This window comes from Haematobia irritans, chromosome 4 (genome assembly GCF_050003625.1).
Source record: "Haematobia irritans isolate KBUSLIRL chromosome 4, ASM5000362v1, whole genome shotgun sequence".
In the NCBI taxonomy this organism is placed as follows: domain Eukaryota; kingdom Metazoa; phylum Arthropoda; class Insecta; order Diptera; family Muscidae; genus Haematobia; species Haematobia irritans.
Window position 1 is genome coordinate 86,950,017 of NC_134400.1, and position 21,783 is coordinate 86,971,799.

Sequence of the window (21,783 nt, forward strand, 5' to 3'; positions counted from 1 at the left end):
GCTATCATAACAGCCTTCTCACGCAGCATGAGCTTGCAGGTAGCTAGGGGCATACCAACAAATTCTAGTTCCCCTGGAATATGTAAGGTAGTCCCTAGCCTTGCCAACTCATCCGCTTCGCAGTTCCCCGGTATGTTCCTATGGCCAGGCACCCATATTAGGTGAATATTGTACTGCTCAGCCATCTCATTGAGAGATTTGCGGCAATCGATGGCCGTTTTCGAGTTGAGGAACACAGAGTCCAAGGATTTTATTGCAGGTTGACTGTCTGAGTATATATTAATGCCCACATTTTTTGGAACATTACTTCTCAGCCAATTCGCCACCTCTCTTATTGCTAATATTTCAGCCTGAAAAACACTACAGTGATCAGGTAATCTTTTCGCTATTCGAAGTTCCAGATCTTTAGAATATACTCCGAAACCCACTTGGCCATCCAATTTGGAGCCATCAGTGTAGAAATCTATATATCTTTTATTCCCCGGGGTCCGTGTACACCACGCCTCACTGTTGGGAATTAGAGTCTCAAACTTTTTGTCGAAATGTGGACTCGCCAAAGTGTAATCCACTACGTTAGGCACATCTGGCATTATTTTGAGGACAGAACTGTGACCGTAACCTTTTTCCGACCACAGCGATAGCTCGCGCAACCGCACAGCCGTTGTTGCAGCTGACTGTTTGGCCAAAATGTCTAAAGGCAATAGATGCAGTATGACATTAAGGGAGTTTGTTCCTGTCTTGCTGAATGCACCTGAGATACACAAGCACGCCATACGCTGAACTTTGTCTAAACTTGTCGGCTGGTGAAGTGCCGGCCACCAGACTACAACACCATATAGCATTATAGGTCTAACCACTGCCGTGTATAGCCAATGTACAATTTTTGGTTTTAGTCCCCACTTTTTCCCTATTGCCTTTTTGCACGAGTATAAAGCTACCGTTGCTTTCCTCGCCCTTTCTTCAATATTAAGCTTAAAGTTCAGCTTCCTGTCCAAAATAACGCCAAGGTATTTTGCACACTCCCTAAAGGGAATTTCAATACCCCCTAAGGAAATTGGCCTAACCGTGGGAGTTTTGCGATCTTTGCAGTACATGACTATTTCTGTCTTTGCAGGATTTACCCCAAGACCATTATCTTTCGCCCATTTCTCAGTCATCCGGAGGGCTCTCTGTATAATATCTCTAATTGTTGATGGGAATTTTCCCCTGACTGCTAGCGCCACATCATCTGCGTATGCCACCACTTGTATCCTTTCTTTTTCTAGAGTAACCAGAAGGCTATTTATAGCAACATTCCAAAGAAGAGGTGATAGAACTCCTCCTTGGGGAGTGCCTCTGTTCACATACTTTTGTATGTTTGCTTGTCCTAGTGTGGCTGAAATACGTCTCTTCATTAGCAGTTCGTCTAACAGCCTGAGTATACATGGATCAACATTCAGAGTTGTCAGTCCATTTAATATCGAGCTCGGATGGACATTATTGAACGCCCCTTCGATGTCTAGAAACGCCACGATTGTGTATTCTTTGACAGATAGTGAGTTTTCAATAAAGCTGACTAGTTCATGTAGTGCGGTCTCAGTAGACCTGCCCTTCGAGTATGCATGCTGTCGTTTCGAGAACAAACTTGAATCGATGCTAGTTCTAAGATAAATATCTATCATCCTCTCCAGAGTCTTAAGTAGGAATGAGGATAAGCTGATTGGTCGGAAATCCTTCGCCCTCGAGTGAGAGGCTTTTCCCGCTTTAGGTATGAAAACGACTTTTGTTTCCCTCCACTTTCCTGGGATATATGATAAGTTGATACATCCTTTATATATCACCGACAACCAGGGGATAATTTTGTCAGTTACAGCTTGTAACACCGCCGGAGTAATTCCATCAGGTCCAGAGGATTTGAATGGTCCAAAGCTATTTAGCGCCCATCTTATTCTAGTTTCCGATACAATTTCCTCGACAGGAAACGACCGCTGAACAACTGTGGCACCGCCAGTACATGGTTCAACCGTCTGATTTCCAGGAAAATGTGTGTCCAATAGTACCTCCAGCGTCTCCTCACTGGACGTTGTCCAATTGCCCTCCGATGTTTTAATGAAACCTGGAGCGGAGTTGGTGGATGCTAGAACTTTCCGTAGTCTGGAAGCCTCGGACGTATTCTCAATACTGCTGCAGTAAGCATTCCAAGAGTTATGCTGAGCCTTTCTCAGTTCTCGCTTGTATCCTCTCAGATTCTTCTTGTAAGCGTCCCAGTCCTCAGGGGCTCTGGTGGACTTTGCCTTGTTAAAGAGCTTCCTGCAGGATTTCCTCATATTACTTAATTCCGTAGACCACCATGGTGGTCGATGTTTCCCCCTTGGCTTTCCTCTAGGGCATGCAGCTTTCAGTGAGATGTTGAAGGCCTTAGTAATCCGCTCCACTGCGTGTTCGATATCTTGCACATTTCTCATATTTGTCTCTGTTATTTCCGGTATCATCATATTGAACGATTCCCTATACCTATTCCAGTCAGCTTTCCTAACATTTGGCGGAAATATGATCTTGGTGATATGAACATCAAATTTGAAACTGATGTAGCGATGATCTGAGAAGCTGTGTTCACTTAAAACCTGCCACTCAGATATCATTTCATTCAGTTCTTGCGAGGCCAAGGTGATGTCCAAAACCTCTTGCCTGTTTTTAGTGACAAAGGTTGGGACATCTCCCTTGTTGCAAACTACCAGATTAGTACGCAAAATAAACTCTATTAGCGACTCTCCCCTTGCATTAGTATCACTACTTCCCCATATACTATGATGTGCATTCGCATCGCATCCCATAATGAGTTTCGTCTTTGTTTTCAGTGACTCCTCCACTAAGGTCTTAACGGCATATGGAGGCATCTCCCTGTCATGTCCCATGTAGACCGAAGATACCCAATATTTACATTTGGCTATTTCTAAACTTGCAACGACAGTGTCTGTATTGCACATTGAAGGAAGCAGAAACAAATTGAGCTCGTTTTTAGCAATTATACAGGCTCGATTTACATCATTACCAGTATACTGCAATAGTTTGAACCCCGGAGTACTTAATTCACATATTTTGTTTTTATAAACATATGGTTCTTGAATAAGAACTATATCTATGTCCCCTTTCATCAGGAGAACTTTTAAGGCAGCACATGCAGCCTTACAATGATGAAGATTTATCTGGAGGATCCGTAGGACCATCGAGATTTTCAACAACCGTCACATCAGCCGCTTCAATCGAGTCATCAAGAATGTCCTCTTCAGAGATATCGGTGACTCTCGCAATAACCATAGGTTCAACTTTGGTGAGTTCTGAGGCAGTAGAAGCCTCTTCACGCATACGGTATCTATCCATGTCTTCAAATGTTTTGGTATCCTCCTCGACTTCGCAAGAGGATCCGCTTACTTCTGATTCAGACAGAGGCTTGTCCATTTCTGAATCCTTTAGCTGATCGTTTTTATACACCTTCATTTGGATATAATGAAAGCCATAACATACACGGCCCTGAGACTTTACTAGATGTGGCAAAGACTGAGTGTTCAATATAAACACTGCATGCCGCCTTGGCCCATCCACTTCATCCAAACGGCCAACCTTCCACTCAGCTGTTGGAAGATCTGGATTGCATTGTTTCAGTCTATTTAAAATAGATTCAGGGTCAGGAGGGTTTGCAGGTATCCACGCATGTGCTCTTGGTCTAGCCGGTATGTCTTTCTTCTCGACTAACTCTAGAGCAGCTCCTTCCCAAACTTCACCAATTAGTATCAGAGCAGCTTTAAAAACATTCTATAGACCTCTGGTCCTCAAATGCGACTAGCTTAAATCGTCCTTGATACCAACCAGCCTCTTGGTGTCGAGGATCTGGGCCGGGAAACTTTTCCAGCACCTGTGAGTAGACGCCAGACAAAGCATTCTCAATTTCCCCCCATTTTTGCTTTGGAACCATACCGTCCAATGCTCCTTTATTTATGATAGCCATCACAAGGCTGTCTTTAGCAACTGAGGCAAACGATCGTTGATCCCTTTTGGAGGATGGCAGCTCATCCGGTGATCGTTCCCTTTTTCCAGCCTCAAGAATTCCTTGAGCCCATTTTAAGGAATCGCTTTGTTTAGCCGACAACGTGCTTGGGTCGACTGATCCTAATTTCTTTAGGATAAACAAAGCATTTCTGCGTTCTTTGAATCTCTTTCGTGAGGGATTACCTCCTTTTGATGCCGTTACCTTGGAAAAGGTCCGACTTGTCAAATTGTCGCCACCTGTCGACCCGTCTACAGGTCGACTAATTGGGCCTAACTCTTGGTCATTGCCCAAATTTATAACTTCAGTCGATACCCGTCCACTGGGCCCTGAAGTTAGCAACCCAGTGGATGTCTTTGAATTTCTCTGCATGGTGGCCTAATATCCCACCACACTTGAAATTTGTAGTAGGTACTTATTACGATGATTTTATCCGCTATTAAAAAACACGTCCGTTCCGTTCGACGGTTGAAATAAGCAGTGATATTGGCCGAAACTCCGATTTACCCTTAGGTATGGGTATGACCTTAGCATGTTTCCATTTTACGGTCATTCAAAATCATTTTGTGGATTTTTTTTGATGTTTTCGTGGTTAACTCTTTCGGGCGTCCACTGCGTTCACCGTCCTCCGTGCTCATTTCACCACGCTTGAATTTTGCATACCAATCAATTATTGTTGATTTCCCTGGGGCAGAGTCCGGAAACTCATTATCAAGCCAAGTTTTTGCTTCCACCGTATATTTTCCTTTCAGAAAACAGGATTTTATCAAAACACGAAATTGCTTTTTTTTCAATTTTTTTCACAATAAAAAAAGTTGCTTCACAAAAGACGATCTATGTCACAAACTAATTGACTTACAGACGTCAAATTTTGACACGAATCATTTGATGGTTGGTACTATATAAAATAATATGCATTTAATACTAGCGACGCCATCTATGTGTCAGACCGGGGACTTATCTGCCAACCTGTTATATATGTTTACTCGATATTTGTAAATTTATATATGTTTACTTTCACATATATTATTTTCATGAAACATTCATGCCCCAAACATAATATAGTCTAACATATTAACATATGTGTTCCAAACATTTAGTGTTAGTTTAGGAACATTACATGTTTGCAGTTAAATATATTGTGTTTAAAAATTGTGCCCGAAACACATTTTGTTTATATCGGAACATATGAAAAACATATTTTTCTAACAGTGTATTTTTCACATATACAGTGAGTCACAGTGAAAATGGCCCACCCACACAAATTTAGTTGTTAGAATGAAAACCTAATTTTCTTGCAAATATATATTTCAATATTTCTTTTATTTTCTTAAAATATAGATAAATACAAACTAAATATGATATTAGAAAGACCTTAAAATTCTATCAATTCATAAAACAAAAATGTTTTTAAGAAAACAAAAAAAAAAAAAAATCACGCCACAGTGAAAATGATCCAAAATGTTTAACTAAATATTTTAATTCAATAAATTATATCTAATATTTAGTGGAAAATCCTTTTTGTTTAATGACTGATTTTAAGCGTCATGGCATGGATTCTACCAATTTTGTTGTGTAAGAAGGGCTTATTTTTTGCCATTCTTCCACTAATTCTCTCTTCAAGTCTTCCTTGCAGGATATATGATACTTTCAAATTTCCACTTCAAGTTTATACCACAAATTTTCTTTTATATTTAAGCCCGGAGACTGGGCTGGAGTTTTTATGACATGCGGGCAATTATAAAGCAGCCACTCTTTTACAACATGAGCTGTATGTTTTGGGTCGTTGTCTTGGTAAAAATGAAATCAGCTACCAATGCCCAGCTTTCCCGCACTTTGCTTCAAATTATCTTTCAAAATAGACAGATATTGCATCTTGTCCATGTTGCCTTCAATAAAAATGAGATTTCCAACACCCGCAGCAGAGCAAGAACCCAAAACCATCACATGCCCTCCGCCGTGTTTAACAGTTGGCCGTAAATGCTTCGTTTGCTTTTCTCCACACATTTCTTCTACCATCTGACCCAAAAAGGTTGAATTTCGACTCATCTACGAATAGAACATCTTTCCAAAACGAAAATTCCTTTGCTGTATACGCATGGGCAAATAGTAATCGGTCTCTCTTATTCTTAGCACTTACGAACGGTTGCTTTCTTGCAATTCGTCCATGTAATCCTGATATGTGGAGAACTATTCTGATGGTTTCTGCATGGCAATTCACTTGGAGATGTTTGGCCACCAAATCTCGAATATTTGGAGCACTTAGTTTGGGGTTAGATCGACATTTATTTACTATCCATCGTTCATCTCTGTCAGAAAACAGTTTTTTTGAACTGGCTCTCGGCTTATCAATGATCCGATTTTCATCGGTATACCTTTTAATTATATTTTTAATGGTTCCACGAGGGACTTGAACCATTTCTGCAATTCGCCTTTGAATTACGCCATTTTTAAAATTATTTATTTATAAATTTCGCATCTCAAACGAAGTGTGAGGTCCCATTTTTCGATTGTTTTATCTTTTTTTTTAAGAAAACTTTAATCGACCACTTTGTTGCGTGTATGCACTTTTAATATTCTAAGAACATTGTAATGTAACAGGTAAAAGCAAATGTGATGAAATGCTGGAAGAAAACCGTTATATTTTTGCCATTTCTTTTGGTGGGCCATTTTCACTGTGGCATGATATTTCTGACATTTCTCTTAAATGTCTGCTTCCAATAATTTATAGCTGAAACCTGAACTTTATACTCACCAAATATTGTTATTAATTAGATTTACCTAAGAGAAAACTAACATTTGGATCTCTGATTGGCCAAATATGAGATAAAATTTCAAAATATTTACATTTACTCTGGTGGGCCATTTTCACTGTGACTCACTGTATATCAAAAATTTTAATTTGAAGTTGAACGCGTCCGGTTAGACGTGTGAGTCACTGTATGTATGTACGCCAGAGTTGGGGAAATAGGGTAGAATGTTTCGTATTTTAATCCCATTTTTAATGGGATTTCTCTCCAATTGCCTTGATAGTTTCCGCAGATAATATATTTAATATGCTATTTAAAAGTGTGATCTGATTTAAATAAATCCTCAATATATTTGTTCTTCCGGTTTATACAAATATGGCCAAAATACACACATTTTACACAAAATTCTGTGGTGATTTCCCCGTATCGTAGTCATATCCTACACACTGTAATGCCAAACTCTCTACAGAATGATTGAGTTTTAAATAACGACTTGGCCAAATAATATATCACAACCCACAATTGACCACATATCTTGGCGAGATTTAACCAATAGATTTGTAAAATCGCCCCTGCTCAATAGCAAAAATTGTAAAAATGACTCAAATTGTCCTATATCTCGAATACATATGTATCGCCCGATAAATCATAAATGCTCTTTTGTACAATTGCATTAAAATTGCTCTAGCTTTATATTTGCCATATTTTTTACTAACATTTAGCTCCATTCCTGGACATTAGCTGATATAAATTTAAAGTCTAGAGATTTTGTAGATGTACAAAAAATTGTCTCCAAATCGTTTGAATATTTGAATATGGCAATATAAACCTTCATAATAACTCCCAACAAATTTAAAGGAGTTGAGATGGTAATCCATATTTTGGTGTACATAGTGGTGAAGGGTACACAGAAAAAAAAGTGTCTTGTAAATTTAAGGACCATTTTGACTTCCACATAGTTCAACAAATTTACTGTAATATAGTTCATTTTTCGTAACCACAACGAAAATTAACTTAGCTAAAGGAAAACTTATAAAAATTCAGTAAATGTTTTTTAGTTCACTAACTACGAAATGGGAAGGATTTTTCCTTAAATAAATTTCCAACACAGTAGTTAATGCATCGTTGATTCTATTATAAAAATACATGGGCAATATAAAAATCTTACTACGAAATGTGGACAATTTACTAAGAAAAAATTTTGTATGGAAAAAAATTTTTGTAGTAAAAATTAACTTAACGACATTACCGATTCGTATGATGGCTACCTACAGATTATTTCCCTTTTTATTATAAGTTGGAGTGTTTTTCCTCACATTGAAAATTGTAGATAAAGTAGAATAAAAAGTAGTTAATATAATCCTTGCCGGGTGTATATCATTTTTTATAGATTCCTCATAGATTTGGTATATATTTTACCTTAACTTATAGATAGAATTCCAACTAATCAATAAACGTGCTACTGGAAAATGTGAGTGCATCATATGAGGGAGTTTTTAGAGACATTTTGTGTATATCTCGTATGATTGTTTGTGTTTGTTATTGCGTCATTTATGCTGTTGTTGGTTGTTTTGATTCTAGAGACAATGGAATGTTCCTTGTGTGTTGTTGGTATCTTTTGTGGTGAGAGTTGTTTTCTTGCAATAGCGAGATCAGAAAGGGATCGTGTGTGTGTGTGGAGTTGTTTTTCTTTACGGCAGCTATGTATCCGTTATGACTATTTGTGTCTTTGAGTTTTATTGTTGCATTCAGTTATGTTGATGCATTTATGAAGAACACACGTGGTTTTAATTTTGCAAAATTGTACGTGAGGCATTGGTGATTATTAATGAAAATACATTTATTTCGAAACATTTTATAAACTGAGAAGTGAATGATGTGATGTTAGAGTAATCAAAAACGCTTTTTATTGATAAAACAAAAAAAAAAAAAAACAAATAACAGATTAAGGAACTGTATATTTCTGTTAATAGTTTAAAATTAGTGCGGATTTTTAATTGATTTACATAAAAAATATACAACATGAGTGGTAATAGGATGATCTATATTTATTCTACTTCTGGATCACAGGTTGGAGATGCAACCATGTTTTTGAATCTATATTTTTTATGTTACAGCAATTCCTACAGGTGAGTACTAAGTTCGAGTTTAGACGCTAAAAATAAAAATAAATTACTAAGAAAAGTGTAAAATTGTACGTCTTCCGATAAAAATTTAAATATAACTTGATGGAGAATAGCCCAAACCAAGTTTTTTATAAAGATTATTTTTTTTATAATGGATTATTAAAGAAAACGTATCATGAAAATTGCGATTTTAGCCTCTAAACTCGAACTTAATATCCACCTTAAATACTAAATGCTATACTGACAATTGGAAATTATGTCTAATTTTTTTTTCGTTTTTTATTTCAAATATATTCTGAGAATAATTTAAATAACGTCCCATTAGTCCATGGATATGATTTCAATAATGTACCAACTGGATGGATTTTTCAATGTGGTAAGTTTTCTATAAACGGTATTTTGTCCGTTTTTAATAAAACTAAAATTTCAATTTATTAAAAATTATTATTTTCACTTGCAGGTAAACAGGTCTTGTAATGGTAATTTTTTTGAATATTCTTACTGATTAATGTTAATTATGCTGATATCCTTATTGGCTCTAGGAAATACTCTTGAAAACCGTAAGTTAAAAATCAATATGAACGATAGAATTTGATAATATTTTTCTTATATTTTGTATAACTTTGCAATTTCAGATGCTTATAAGACAAATCCGCCCAACAAAAGTTAGCCAAAATCGACGAAATTGCACAATTCTGGATAGAAAACATGGAAATTTAAATTAATTAGTTTAGTCCTAATAACGTAGAATATTACTCTTTTGAAGAAGCAATTACTAACTACCGACAAGTAACTGCATCCAACGTACTAATAAAAATATTTCCTTTCTTGTTTATCATAAACCATAGTTTTGTGTAATGTAATAATAATTTTTTGGAATAAAATACTGGTGGTTATAGAAAATTGACTTGTTTTGTACGAAAAATGTATTAGTTGTATACAGGCTTGTTGTACCTTTGATTCCTCAATTTCTCTACTTTTTTGAAAATTATACCGACAAACAGTTTATTTCAAACCAATTTCTTAATACAGGTTTCCCAAAAAATTTTTCATTTTTCCGGATAGCAGGAATATTTTGAATGAGTTTAACTATATTCTTCCCACAGCATAGTAATAATGAACTAAAATACGATGCAATACATGAACTAATTTATAAGAAAATCATGAACTTATCTAGATGAAAAAAATCTTTGGCGCCAAATCATGGTCATTCTTACTATGGGTTAGTTCATTTTTCATAAAAATAGTAAACTTTTTTTTTCGGTGTATAATATAGTCGGCCCCGCCCGACTTTTGACTTTACTTCCTTGTTTTTTTATCTTTATGTTCGTCTATACTTCCTTTTTCCCATCAATTAATTTTCCATAGTAACAATTTCGTTACTTGTTAATTATGTCTATTGGCTGAAGTGTCGAAATAATTTTTTCACAAAACATACCAACCCTTTTTTCCCCAATAAACTCGTAGTCAAATTAAAAACATGTCATAAGAAGATGCTGGCGGCCATATATACACAACAAGCAGTTCCATGATTGGAAAAAAATATATTGACAATACGTGTTTCAATTGGTTATTGAATTTTGCTCCAATTTTGTTCTGCCGTTTCGTTTTTGCTATAAACCCCAATTTAATTTATCTGCCGAATAGCATTGTGATCGTAATATCCTTTTTCCTTTCCGGTGGATAGCTTTTAAGCTTAATTTTGCGCTAGTGGTGAAACAAACAAAAATACGTGTTTCCAAAGGAGCGGGAGAGGGAAATAGGTAAACATTGATCTCTGCCCGCAATACGGGGCATCAAATACAACGTGTGGGTGCGAAATATTCCACCCGATTTCATTTGATTCGTGCATCGTTGTTATGCAGAATTATACATTTTCCCAGAGAAAAATGAGAAGCCAACTCCATTTCCATTTGAAGTTCCAGCATCTGGCGTTGCAACTACTCTTTGTTGGTTGGGGCGTGCAATGTGTGTGGTTCTGACTGCCTAAAAATATGCATTGTATGCAAATTATCTCTGCAGCGCTCGAATGTATGCAACGTTTGTTATTCGTTATTACTGATGCCATTACACATTTTCAGCTATATAGAACATTCCATTTCAGATGGTACCAATGCTAAGGCATTCTCAAACCGTTACGCTGGTGATGGTGCTGAGTTGCTGGGTGCCTTATTATGCCGACAAAAAACAGACGAGAAATATTTCGCTATATTTCATTTTAATTTGCGCTTATTTTCCATTTGTGCTCTGAAATGATTGTACTTAGTTTAGAATGTGTTCACAACTTGCATAGTTTTGGCTCTTCCAGAAAAAAACGTGAATAAATTTTAGTATTAGTAGAGAAAATTTATGTTATTTATGGGTTTTGGTTGCAAAAATGAGCAATACTAAGAAACCTAATTACGATAAGGCCACAAACATTCTGCTGATGTGGAAAATCTAATATGACATCCAATGCAATCGATATAATTAGAATTAAATGAGAATTACATGAACATTATGAATTTTACTGTTTTTTTCTTCTACAAATGCCAACATCGGTCTAAGCAGCTATGCACTCATTTCATGTCCTATAACTTTTGAGGTGAATATTTTTTGACATATTCACGGAGATTGTACACATAATTTTTTTTAATTAATTTCGCGACAAAAATCCATCAACTATGTTATGTGATTGATTCAATTAAATAATTAATTGAAATTGGCAATAAATTTCAATCAAAAATTTTATATATTGCTCCCTCAAAATCTTATTTAGTTTTATTTGAAATAAGAGAAAATATGCGTTTCTTATAAAACATATTCAATATTTTATTTTTGTAAATAATGCTATAGACTAAAGAATTTTGTTCTTGTCATTTGTGTGTGTGTTTTTTCTAACCTAACTTACACATACAATAACACCTAAATAAACTGTATAAATCAATATTTTTCTTATCATAATAACCATATCAGCATGCTCCTTCTAATATAACAGGTTGACTGATAAGTCCCCGGTCTGACACATAGATGGCGTCGCTAGTATTAAATGCATATTATTTTTATATAGTACCAACCTTCAAATGATTCGTGTCAAATTTTGACGTCTGTAGGTCAATTAGCTTGTGAGATAGAGCGTCTTTTGAGAAGCAACTTTTGATATTGTGAAAAAAAAATGGAAAAAAGGAATTTCGTGTTTTGATAAAATACTGTTTTCTGAAGGGGAAAAATACGGTGGAAGCAAAAACTTGGCTTGATAATGAGTTTCCGGACTCTGCCCCAGGGAAATCAACAATAATTGATTGGTATGCAAAATTCAAGCGTGGTGAAATGAGCACGGAGGACGGTGAACGCAGTGGACGCCCGAAAGAGGTGGTTACCGACGAAAACATGAACAAAAAATCCACAAAATGATTTTGAATGACCGTAAAATGAAGTTGATCGAGATAGCAGAGGCCTTAAAGATATCAAAGGAACGTGTTGGTCATATCATTCATCAATATTTGGATATGCGGAAGCTCTGTGCAAAATGGGTGCCGCGCGAGCTCACATTTGACCAAAAAGAACAACGTGTTAATGATTCTGAGCGGTGTTTGCAGCTGTTAACACCCGAGTTTTTCCGTCGATATGTGACAATGGATGAAACATGGCTCCATCACTACACTCCTGAATCCAATCGTCTCCGAAGCGTGGAAAGACTCAAAAGTCCGCTGGCAAAGTAATGGCCTCTGTTTTTTGGGATGCGCATGGAATAATTTTTATCGATTATCTTGAGAAGGGAAAAACCATCAACAGTGAAAGAAATCGCGGCAAAACGGCCCCATATGAAGAAGAAAAAAGTGTTGTTCCACCAAGACAACGCACCGTGCCACAAGTCATTGAGAACGTTGGCAAAAATTCATGAATTGGGCTTCGAATTGTTTCCCCACCCACCGTATTCTCCAGATCTGGCCCCCAGCGACTTTTTCTTGTTCTCAGACCTCAAAAGGATGCTCGCAGGGAAAAAATTTGGGTGCAATGAAGAGGTGATCGCCGAAACTGAGGCCTATTTTGAGGCAAAACCGAAGTAGTACTACCAAAATGGCATCAAAAAAATGGAAGGTCGTTATAATCGTTGTATCGCTCTTGAAGGGAACTATGTTGAATAATAAAAACGAATTTTGACAAAAAAATGTGGTTTTCTTTGTTAGACCGGGGACTTATCAGCCAACCTGTTAGCATAGCTTGAATTTTGTGTTTTTCCGAGTTCCGGGGTTTTTTAAAAAAATTAAATAAAGGTATACGTTGTGTTTCGATCAAATGCCCAGATCAGACTCGTTCTTTATTTGTTTTCATTAAATGAGCTTACTTCTTAATTTTACAATTTTGCTTACTATGCTAACGTTTGACTTAAATATAAATTCTGCTTATTATTTGAATTAAATGGAAATATTATGGTTTGCCCAATACCGGATACGGTATTGGGTTACTGTCTGGCTTATGAATTTCTTTAAGCAATTCATCAATTTTATCAGGTAACTCATTTTTTATGTAGGTCTGGGGGTTTGCATATGTAACTACCCTCCCCTTTAGACCAGAATTCTCCTGAATTCTATTATTCAAGTTAATTTTAATTTTATTAAATTTTGTTTTCCACAAAATGATTATTAAGACAATTATAACTATGAGAAAAATATTACATGTGTATATGATTTTATTATGAATTTTTAGGTTTGAAATATTTTGAAAATTAATTTTATTTTCTTCGTTTATTTGTTCAAATGTTAATTTTTCTGTAAAATTTTGTATATCATCGTATCGCAAACTCATAATATTTCCTTGTACATTTTCAATTAAGTTTGAATAATAATAATCATTTATTTTTATTGAACAATTATTAAATTGAATGATATAATTTCCACTTAAAATAGTATTATTTTTATTACATGTATTGTTTACAAATAAATTTACTGAATTTTTAACCATTATTGTTTTTTCATCTAAAAGTATAATTTCCAAGTCTTTATTTGTAACAAGTTTACAATTTTGTGTTATTATACAATGAGTGCTCGGTTTTAATTGTCTAAAATGTTTATTTTCTTCAAATCTCATAGTTTTATTTTTATATGTAAAAACTTCTTCTATTTGAGCATCTATTTCTTTTTGTTCTTTATTTGGTAATGGTATAATTTTTCTTATTTGTGCTTGTATAAATATTTTTGGAATTTTTATACCCAAAATTAAATAAGTATTATTAAAAGTTGCTATACCGAGTTGTAAATATTTTAATTTATTAAAATCAATATTGTATTTGGTTATTTCATTATTTGTTAAAATATTTGGGTGTATTAATCCGTACTTAGCAGAAACTACATTATCTTGTATTTGTTCTATTTTACTTTTTATCAATTGAATTTTTGTAATTTGTTGTAAATACATATGCTCTTGATATTCTTGATTTTCAAATTTATTTATTGCATTAAAACTTTTTTCAATTTCCATTCGATCATTTTTTACAATATTTTTAATTTGTTCTATAGCTATATTAAAATGATTATTTATAGATATTTGTTTATTTACTGTGTCGTCCGTCTGTAGAAAATGTTTTTGTATAGTCTGTCTGTCGTAATCGTCCATTGTACCAAATGTCCATTTTGATAATGTTCCTATAGCATTTATTAGTCCTCGTTTTTGTCTAATTTGTCTAGGTATAAGCGTCATTAGTTTATTACGAGCTTCTAATAATTCTGATTGTAATATGTCTTTGTTACTAGCCTTCATTAATATAATATCGTCTGTCATTTCATTAATGATATTTTCTATTTCTTTAACGTCAATTATGTGTAGTACTATGTCACTGTCCAAAACTATATCCTGATTTTTCAATTCCAAGTCAATAAATCCTGTTTGGTCCACTAATTCTGTCAATGTCATTGCTGTTTCAGTCTGTCGAGTCATTATCATCATTAGTATCATTATTAATATCTGAAAATTTTAAAGGTTTTTTAATATTAATAGGGTGAATATTTTGTAATTTCCCTTTTCTAAATTTTGGCTGTTCTTTATGCCTAACTGCTTTGTAATTTTTAATAAAACCTTCAGATCTGGTTTCTTCATAATCCTCTCTGTTTTTATTTAATTTGCTTATGATTTTATATTTTGTTGCCTCTATATTATTTTTTACTATTGCCGGGACCACTTTATTGTTATGCACTTCATTTGGAGTATATTTGATTGTGGAGTGAAATCTTTCATTGTAATTTCTAATAGCTTTCTGGATTAATTGTCTGATTGGTAAACCTTTTTCAGTTTTATATAAAATCCTAAATTTTTCCGCAATTGTATTATGGAATCTTTCAATGTCTCCGTTACCTGTATGGCTATTTGGTTTAGTCAAATGTAATTCAATGTTTTGAGTATCCAAAAATTCTTTTATCCTTGCGGCTTTAAATTCATTATCTGCTACTATTTTATTTGGTATTCCTAATTTAGTAAAATGATCTTCTAACTGTTCTATAATTGTGACATGATTTCTGTCATTTAACGGATAAGCTGCACCAAATTTCGAAAATTTGTCAATAATTGTTAAGAAATGGTGTCCTTTCATGACATATGTGTCTATATGTATAATTTCATTTTTCCTAGAGGGAGTTTCTGTAAAATTAAATTTTGGTTTAATAGGCCTTCTATCATATTTAGATTCTTGACAAATTTCACATTGATTAATTACGATTTGAATCAATTCCAGTAATTTTGGATAATATATTTTATTTTTTATTTGATTATACGTTTCTAAAATACCTGAATGCATGCTTTCTCTTACGTGATACAACGAAATTTGTTTAACGGCTTCGACTTCTGTTTCAATGTCCTGTGCCCTCATTGTACACTTTATAAATTCAATTTGCGTATCATTTGAAAACATTGCAATAAGTTTTTCTTGGACTATGTTATAACTGTGTTCCGAAATTTCCGAATAAATGCCAATTTTTCCTTTTATAATATACCTTCTGAATATGTCTCCCATTTCTTGGAAATCACATTCGGCTATAAATATTATTCTTTTTCCATGTACTGTTTTAAATTCTTCGACTTTATTATTTGTTAAAATTATTTGTGTTTTATATTTATTAACTATTTCTTCTTTAATTGGAAAATGATCATTTAAATTTTCTTCCGCTGAGTGTACTGTTTGTAAGGATTCATTGTCTTCTATGTTATTAACTGCAAGATTTAATATATCGCTATTGTCACTGTCTATTTCTTCCACATTGTTATCGTCGTTGTTTTGTATCCTGCTTAGAAAATCTGCTACCCTATTTTCTTTGCCTTTCAAATATTCTATGTCAAATTGATATTCCCCTAATTTTAGTAACCATCTTTGATGTCTAGGTGACATATCTTTTCCTTTATATTTCGAATGCAAAAATTTAATTGGCTGGTGGTCTGTTAGAATTTTGAATTTTCTTCCATAAACATAAGGTCTGAAATAATTTACACTCCATAAAATTGCCAAAAATTCTTTATCCGTTGCCGAATAATTTCTTTCGTGATTATTTAACGTTCTCGAAGCAAAACATACAGGATGTCCTTCCTGAGATAATACGGCACCTATAGCGTAATTTGATGCGTCCGTTGTGACTGTAAATTGTTTATCATAATTCGGATAACGTAAAATTGGATGCGAGCTTATTAATATTTTTAATTTTTCAAACGCTTCTATATAAGTGGGGTCTTTTAGATTAATTTTAACACCTTTTTTCAAATATTTAGTGATTGGTTGTGCTACTTTAGCATAATTTTTTACAAATTTACGATAATAACCTGTTAGTCCTAAGAAGCTTTTTATCTGTTTCTCTGTTTTTGGTAACTCTAAATTTTGAATAACTTTAATTTTGTTGGGATTTGGTTTCATTCCGTCTTTCGTTAAAATGTGTCCTAAAAATTCCGTTTCTTTCCGCATAAAATTACATTTGTCAATTTGGATTTTTAAATTTTTACTTTCTAAGACCTTGAATATATTTCTAATAGCTTTTACATGTTCTTGCAATGTGGTGCTAAAAATAAGAATATCGTCTAAATAAACTACGCATGTTTTATTTATAAAATCCCTCAAAATTTCGTTCATGAGCCGTTGAAATGTTGCGGGCGCATTCTTTAATCCAAACGGCATTCTTACGAATTCATATAAACCGTGAGGTGTTACAAATGCAGTTTTTTCTCTATCTTCCTGTTTTACTAAAATTTGGTGATAACCTTTTGCTAAATCTAATGTTGTAAAATACTGAGCTCGTCCTAATTTATCCAGGATTGAATCAATATTCGGGAGAGGATATTTGTCATCGATTGTAACTTCGTTTAATTTTCTATAGTCTACTACCAATCGGAATTTCTTTTGTCCAGAATTATCTATTTTCTTCGGCACTACAATTAATGGACTTGAGTATCTAGAATAGCTTTTTTGAATGATCCCTTGTTCTTCCATTTCTTGTATTTGTTTTCTTACTTCCATTTCATGTTGAGGCGGATATCTGTATAATTTTGAATTAATTTGTTGTTGTGTTGTTGTTTTAATTTCATGTTGAATTTCAGTAGTATTTGTTAATTGGTCACCTTCTTTATAGAGTAGATTTTTGAATTGTTTTATCAAAAGTGAGATTTCCTTGTATTCTTCCTCGTTTAGATGATCTAGCTGTAATCTCTCTAAATCTGATCCCTCTAGCGTATAAATTTGCTCAAAATTAAAAGGTTTATTTATAAATTGAATTTCATTGTCATTTAAAATAATTTTTCTTTCTTCAATATTCATTTTCGCGTTCAAAAATTTTAATATATCCATTCCGATGATGAAATCATAATTTCGTCCAATGAGTGGAGCTGATTTCCATCTCACTCTGGCATTGTTTGGCAAATTAAATTCTTGTGGTGCTTTTGTAATGACTTCGTATTTTATTGAATCTTCATTTGTAATTGTACTAAATTTTATTGGATTTCTTAGTTTTGTTTTAGGAAAATTATTAACTTCATTATTTATTAAACTAAAGCTTGCTCCGGTATCTATAAGAGCATTATATTTTTTACCGTCAATTATCATAATTATTTTAGGCAACCACTCCGATGTGGTTTCGTAAAAAAAACGCAATTATTTATTTCCCTTCCTTCATTATTTTGAAAAGTTCTTTCCTGGCTTTGCCTGACTGAGACTAAGCGATTTTGGCCAGTCTGCGGGTCAGGGTGTCCTGCCTGTTGGAAATTACTTCTACTACTCTGAATATTATCAACTTCCATTGGTTCAACCTGACCTTGCCTGAACGCATTCTGGCGATATTGGCCAGAATTCTGCCCAGGGTTTCCTGTCATTGGTCTATGGAAATTTCCAGAATTATTGGGCCTATGATTGTATAAATTTCCTTTATAATTATAATTATCCCTATAGTTGTTATACCAATTATTATTTTTATTTCCTTTGTAGTAATTTTGGCCATGGTTATTATTATTATATTCGCGATAATTATTTTGCCTATATTGTCCTGATTCATTGTTATACCGTTGATACTGGTTTCTGTTTCTATAATCTTCATGAAATTGATTTTTTCTATTCCCTGCAAATTCTAATCTATTTTCTTTTGTTTTAAATTTCCTATATTCTGTCCGAATACAACTGTCTTCAAATCGCCTACTTGTCATGATTTTCAATATATTATTCAAATTAACTTCATTGTAAATTTTATCCAACAATATTCCCTGCGTCATTTCCTTTATTGTATTTACTAATATACTGTCCATATTTGATAGGTCAAGATAGTGGTCGTCCGCATAGTATACAGTCAGTTCGTCCGCCTTATATTTAATGTCTTGAATTTCAATCATGAGTTCACTCACCGTATTTACTTTAAGATTTGCTACTTTTTTGTAAAGTTGATGGGGCTCTACATCTGGTCGGTACCTCAGCTTCAGGGTTTCCTTGATCAGCAACCAGTTATCCGGTTCGGGGATGTTGATTATTACATTTTTTGCTGGTCCTTGAATAACTCTGTAGAATATAGTCCTGACTGCCTCTTTTCTAGTTTCATGGTTGGTGATTGTTGACAGCAAGTACTCTATGTTGCTAAAGAATGAATTTATGGTGATTTCTCCAACTCCGGTAAATGTGGGAAGGCTATTTATCATTTTTAGGATGCTTTCCCTTTGGCCTCCATCTACGTTGTTACGAAGTTCTAGATATGCCTGTCGCATTTGCTCCAGTTGTTGATCCTTCCTGGCTAGCTCCTCCACTAGCTCTACTGGTGGTAATTGAGTCTGTCCTTCGGTCATCCTGTTTTGATCGAAAGCTCGTTGCCTTTTATTTTTTGTGAAAATTTTGTTTGTTTTCTAACAATTTAGTGTTCACTGCACAGAAAATTTGTTTTCTGTGACTTTAGTTTCTTTGGTGGTACTGCACAGAGATCTTTTTCTTCTGTGGCTTCAGTTGATATTCTTAAGTTTTCACTTCACCAATTTTATTTTCTTTTTAGCGTTCTCTTTAATTATAAATGTTCACTGCACTTCTTTTTCGAGTGGTGTTCACTTTAATTATTTAGTAGAGTTCACTGTAAAAAGCTTTCTTTCTTTATTTTCTTTTTAGTGTTCTCTTAATTATAAATGTTCACTGCACTTCTTTTTGAGTGGTGTCCACTTTAATTATTTTTTAGAGTTCACTGTAAAAAGTTTTATTTCTTTATTTTCTTTTTAGTGTTCTCTTAATTATAAATGTTCACTGCACTTCTTTTTGAGTGGTGTCCACTTTAATTATTTTTTAGAGTTCACTGTAAAAAGTTTTATATATTTTTTTTTCACAACTTATTTATTTTTTTTATTAACCCGATTCGTATCACTGGATCCTTAAATACGTTTTATTAAGGATCCTACCGACTGCGCCAATTTTGTGTTTTACCGAGTTCCGGGGTTTTTTAAAAAAATTAAATAAAGGTATACGTTGTGTTTCGATCAAATGCCCAGATCAGACTCGTTCTTTATTTGTTTTCATTAAATGAGCTTACTTCTTAATTTTACAATTTTGCTTACTATGCTAACGTTTGACTTAAATATAAATTCTGCTTATTATTTGAATTAAATGGAAATATTATGGTTTGCCCAATACCGGATACGGTATTGGGTTACTGTCTGGCTTTTGAATTTCTTTAAGCAATTCATCAATTTTATCAGGTAACTCATTTTTTATGTAGGTCTGGGGGTTTGCATATGTAACTCTTGCGGCGCCCACGAACCGAATAAACAAATTTTATTTAACAGAAACAAACATTTAGTTTGGCACCGTGGAGCAGTGGTTGCTACGTCCGACATGCATGCCAAGGGTCGTCCCTTGGTTTCAAAAATGAATTTTCTGACATTTCGTTTTGATTTTTTCTTAAAGAGCCAGTCCCATACATTAATTTTCCACCATTTGCTTTGTGATGTTCGTAAAGAGCACGCTAATAGAAAAAATTACGTTCCATAGTCGTGAACGGACGGTGACAAAATGAAACAAAAACGTTCACAAAAAATCAAAACGGAATGTTCACAATTTCGTCCACAGGCGTTCACGATTTCATGAACGGCATTCGTTTTTGTTTGGCCATGAAAAGTCTTAAAATAATCGTTAGACCTTATTATGGCCACTCCTTCGGTGGTGCAATGTGTTAAGGCGACGGTGCGGTATGGTGCAGAAAACACAGGTTCGAGTCACGCTAGCGCAACTCTTTTTTTTAATTTTGTTTATAAATTCGTAACAATAACGTTTTCAGATCATGAACACTGGTTGTTGTTTTTACAACGCATGGTGTCTTTTTATCGTTGTCAGATTGACACCGTCTGTTCTCCGTTTGGCACCACATGTGTGTTGATTCACTTTCATGAACGAATCGTTTTGAAATTAGCACCCCAGCAAAAAAATTTGGAAGTTCTTCCAAAGGCACAACTTTAAAAGCACTTCCAGAAGATGCACTCTCAATGATGTTCTTTATTTTAACTACCCAGGAAGTTCTTTTAATTCAATTTTTTATAACTTGTTTTTTTCGTACTTGTAATGGGCAATTTCAACTTTTTTGTTTCAAATACGTTAAAAACGGAGTAAGAATTCTGAAAATGGTACAAATCATTTAAATTTTGTCTAAAAAAATGCTAAATCTAATCTGAAGAAATTGTGAATTTTTGAAAATATTTGAGGTCACACGTTTCCGACAAGCGTTAGAATCCATTAAAAATTATAAAAAAATATAAAAATTATTTATTTGACAAAATATCACTGAATTTTTTAATTTACATCCAAAATATTAAATTCGGATCACACCTAAAGAAGTGATGCAAATTCAGTGCAACGACTGTTGAAATGGAGGACTTTCATCCTATGACAAGCCCATGTTAACTTCATCGCTTCTGCGTCAATTTTGCACCACTTCCGGATCCAAAAAGAACATTTTCACTACTTTTTTGGGGACGCTTTTTTTGCTGGTACGCCGTGCATGATATTTTCTATGAGTGCAATGCTGCTCAAAATTTCGTATTTTCACGGTTTTGGCACAATTTTTTGTTCAAATATGAACTTTTAATATATTAATTTATTTATAAATCCTGTGGTGCATAGTAAACGTTCTAATTTTGTGTAAAATTAGCAAACTACAAAAAGGAAAACGAAAGAGAATGTAAGCGTGCTCTTATTTTCTTATACTCTTATTTTCTTAATCTTCGGAACTGTCATACATCGTTTGACACCGATGGATCATCTATCTATATTCTATAATCTATGATGTTGAAATTTTAGACAAACAAAGTTCGTTTCTCATTTGCTTTTCGTTGAAAGGAAGTGTATTTGGAAGAAAAGTATATACTTTTTGTGATAAACGTTTATTCTTTTCCAGGATGTAAAAACAATTTCATAAAGACTAAC

The 21,783-nt window shown here is 34.0% G+C and overlaps 2 protein-coding genes across 3 annotated transcripts in view; one reads left to right on the plus strand and one right to left on the minus strand.

Moving 5' to 3' along the window:
* The window catches only part of sfl (N-deacetylase and N-sulfotransferase sfl), a 554,720-nt gene that overhangs the window by 434,701 nt on the left and 98,236 nt on the right, over positions 1-21,783 (plus strand). The window lies entirely within an intron of this gene.
* Positions 5,831-16,830, minus strand: LOC142233299 (uncharacterized). Its single transcript, XM_075304180.1, has 4 exons — positions 13,830-16,830; positions 10,774-10,886; positions 6,165-6,456; positions 5,831-6,073 (listed from the first exon to the last, which is right to left on the minus strand). Exons 1-4 carry the CDS (start codon positions 14,832-14,834, stop codon positions 5,831-5,833), a joined length of 1,653 nt encoding a protein of 550 aa, XP_075160295.1. The 5' UTR covers positions 14,835-16,830.

Bases quoted from the DNA above. Each gene is read 5' to 3' on its own strand.
- LOC142233299 (XM_075304180.1), bottom strand. From the start codon at position 14,834: ATGATACTAATGATGATAATGACTCGACAGACTGAAACAGCAATGACA. The intron at 10,887-13,829 runs GTAAATTTATTT...GCATATTTTTAG, and splicing joins CAATAATGGTTAAAAATTCA to GCAGTCAGAACCACACACAT. The intron at 6,457-10,773 runs GTATAATTCTGC...CGTAATTCAAAG, and splicing joins TCATTTTTCTCTGGGAAAAT to GCGAATTGCAGAAATGGTTC.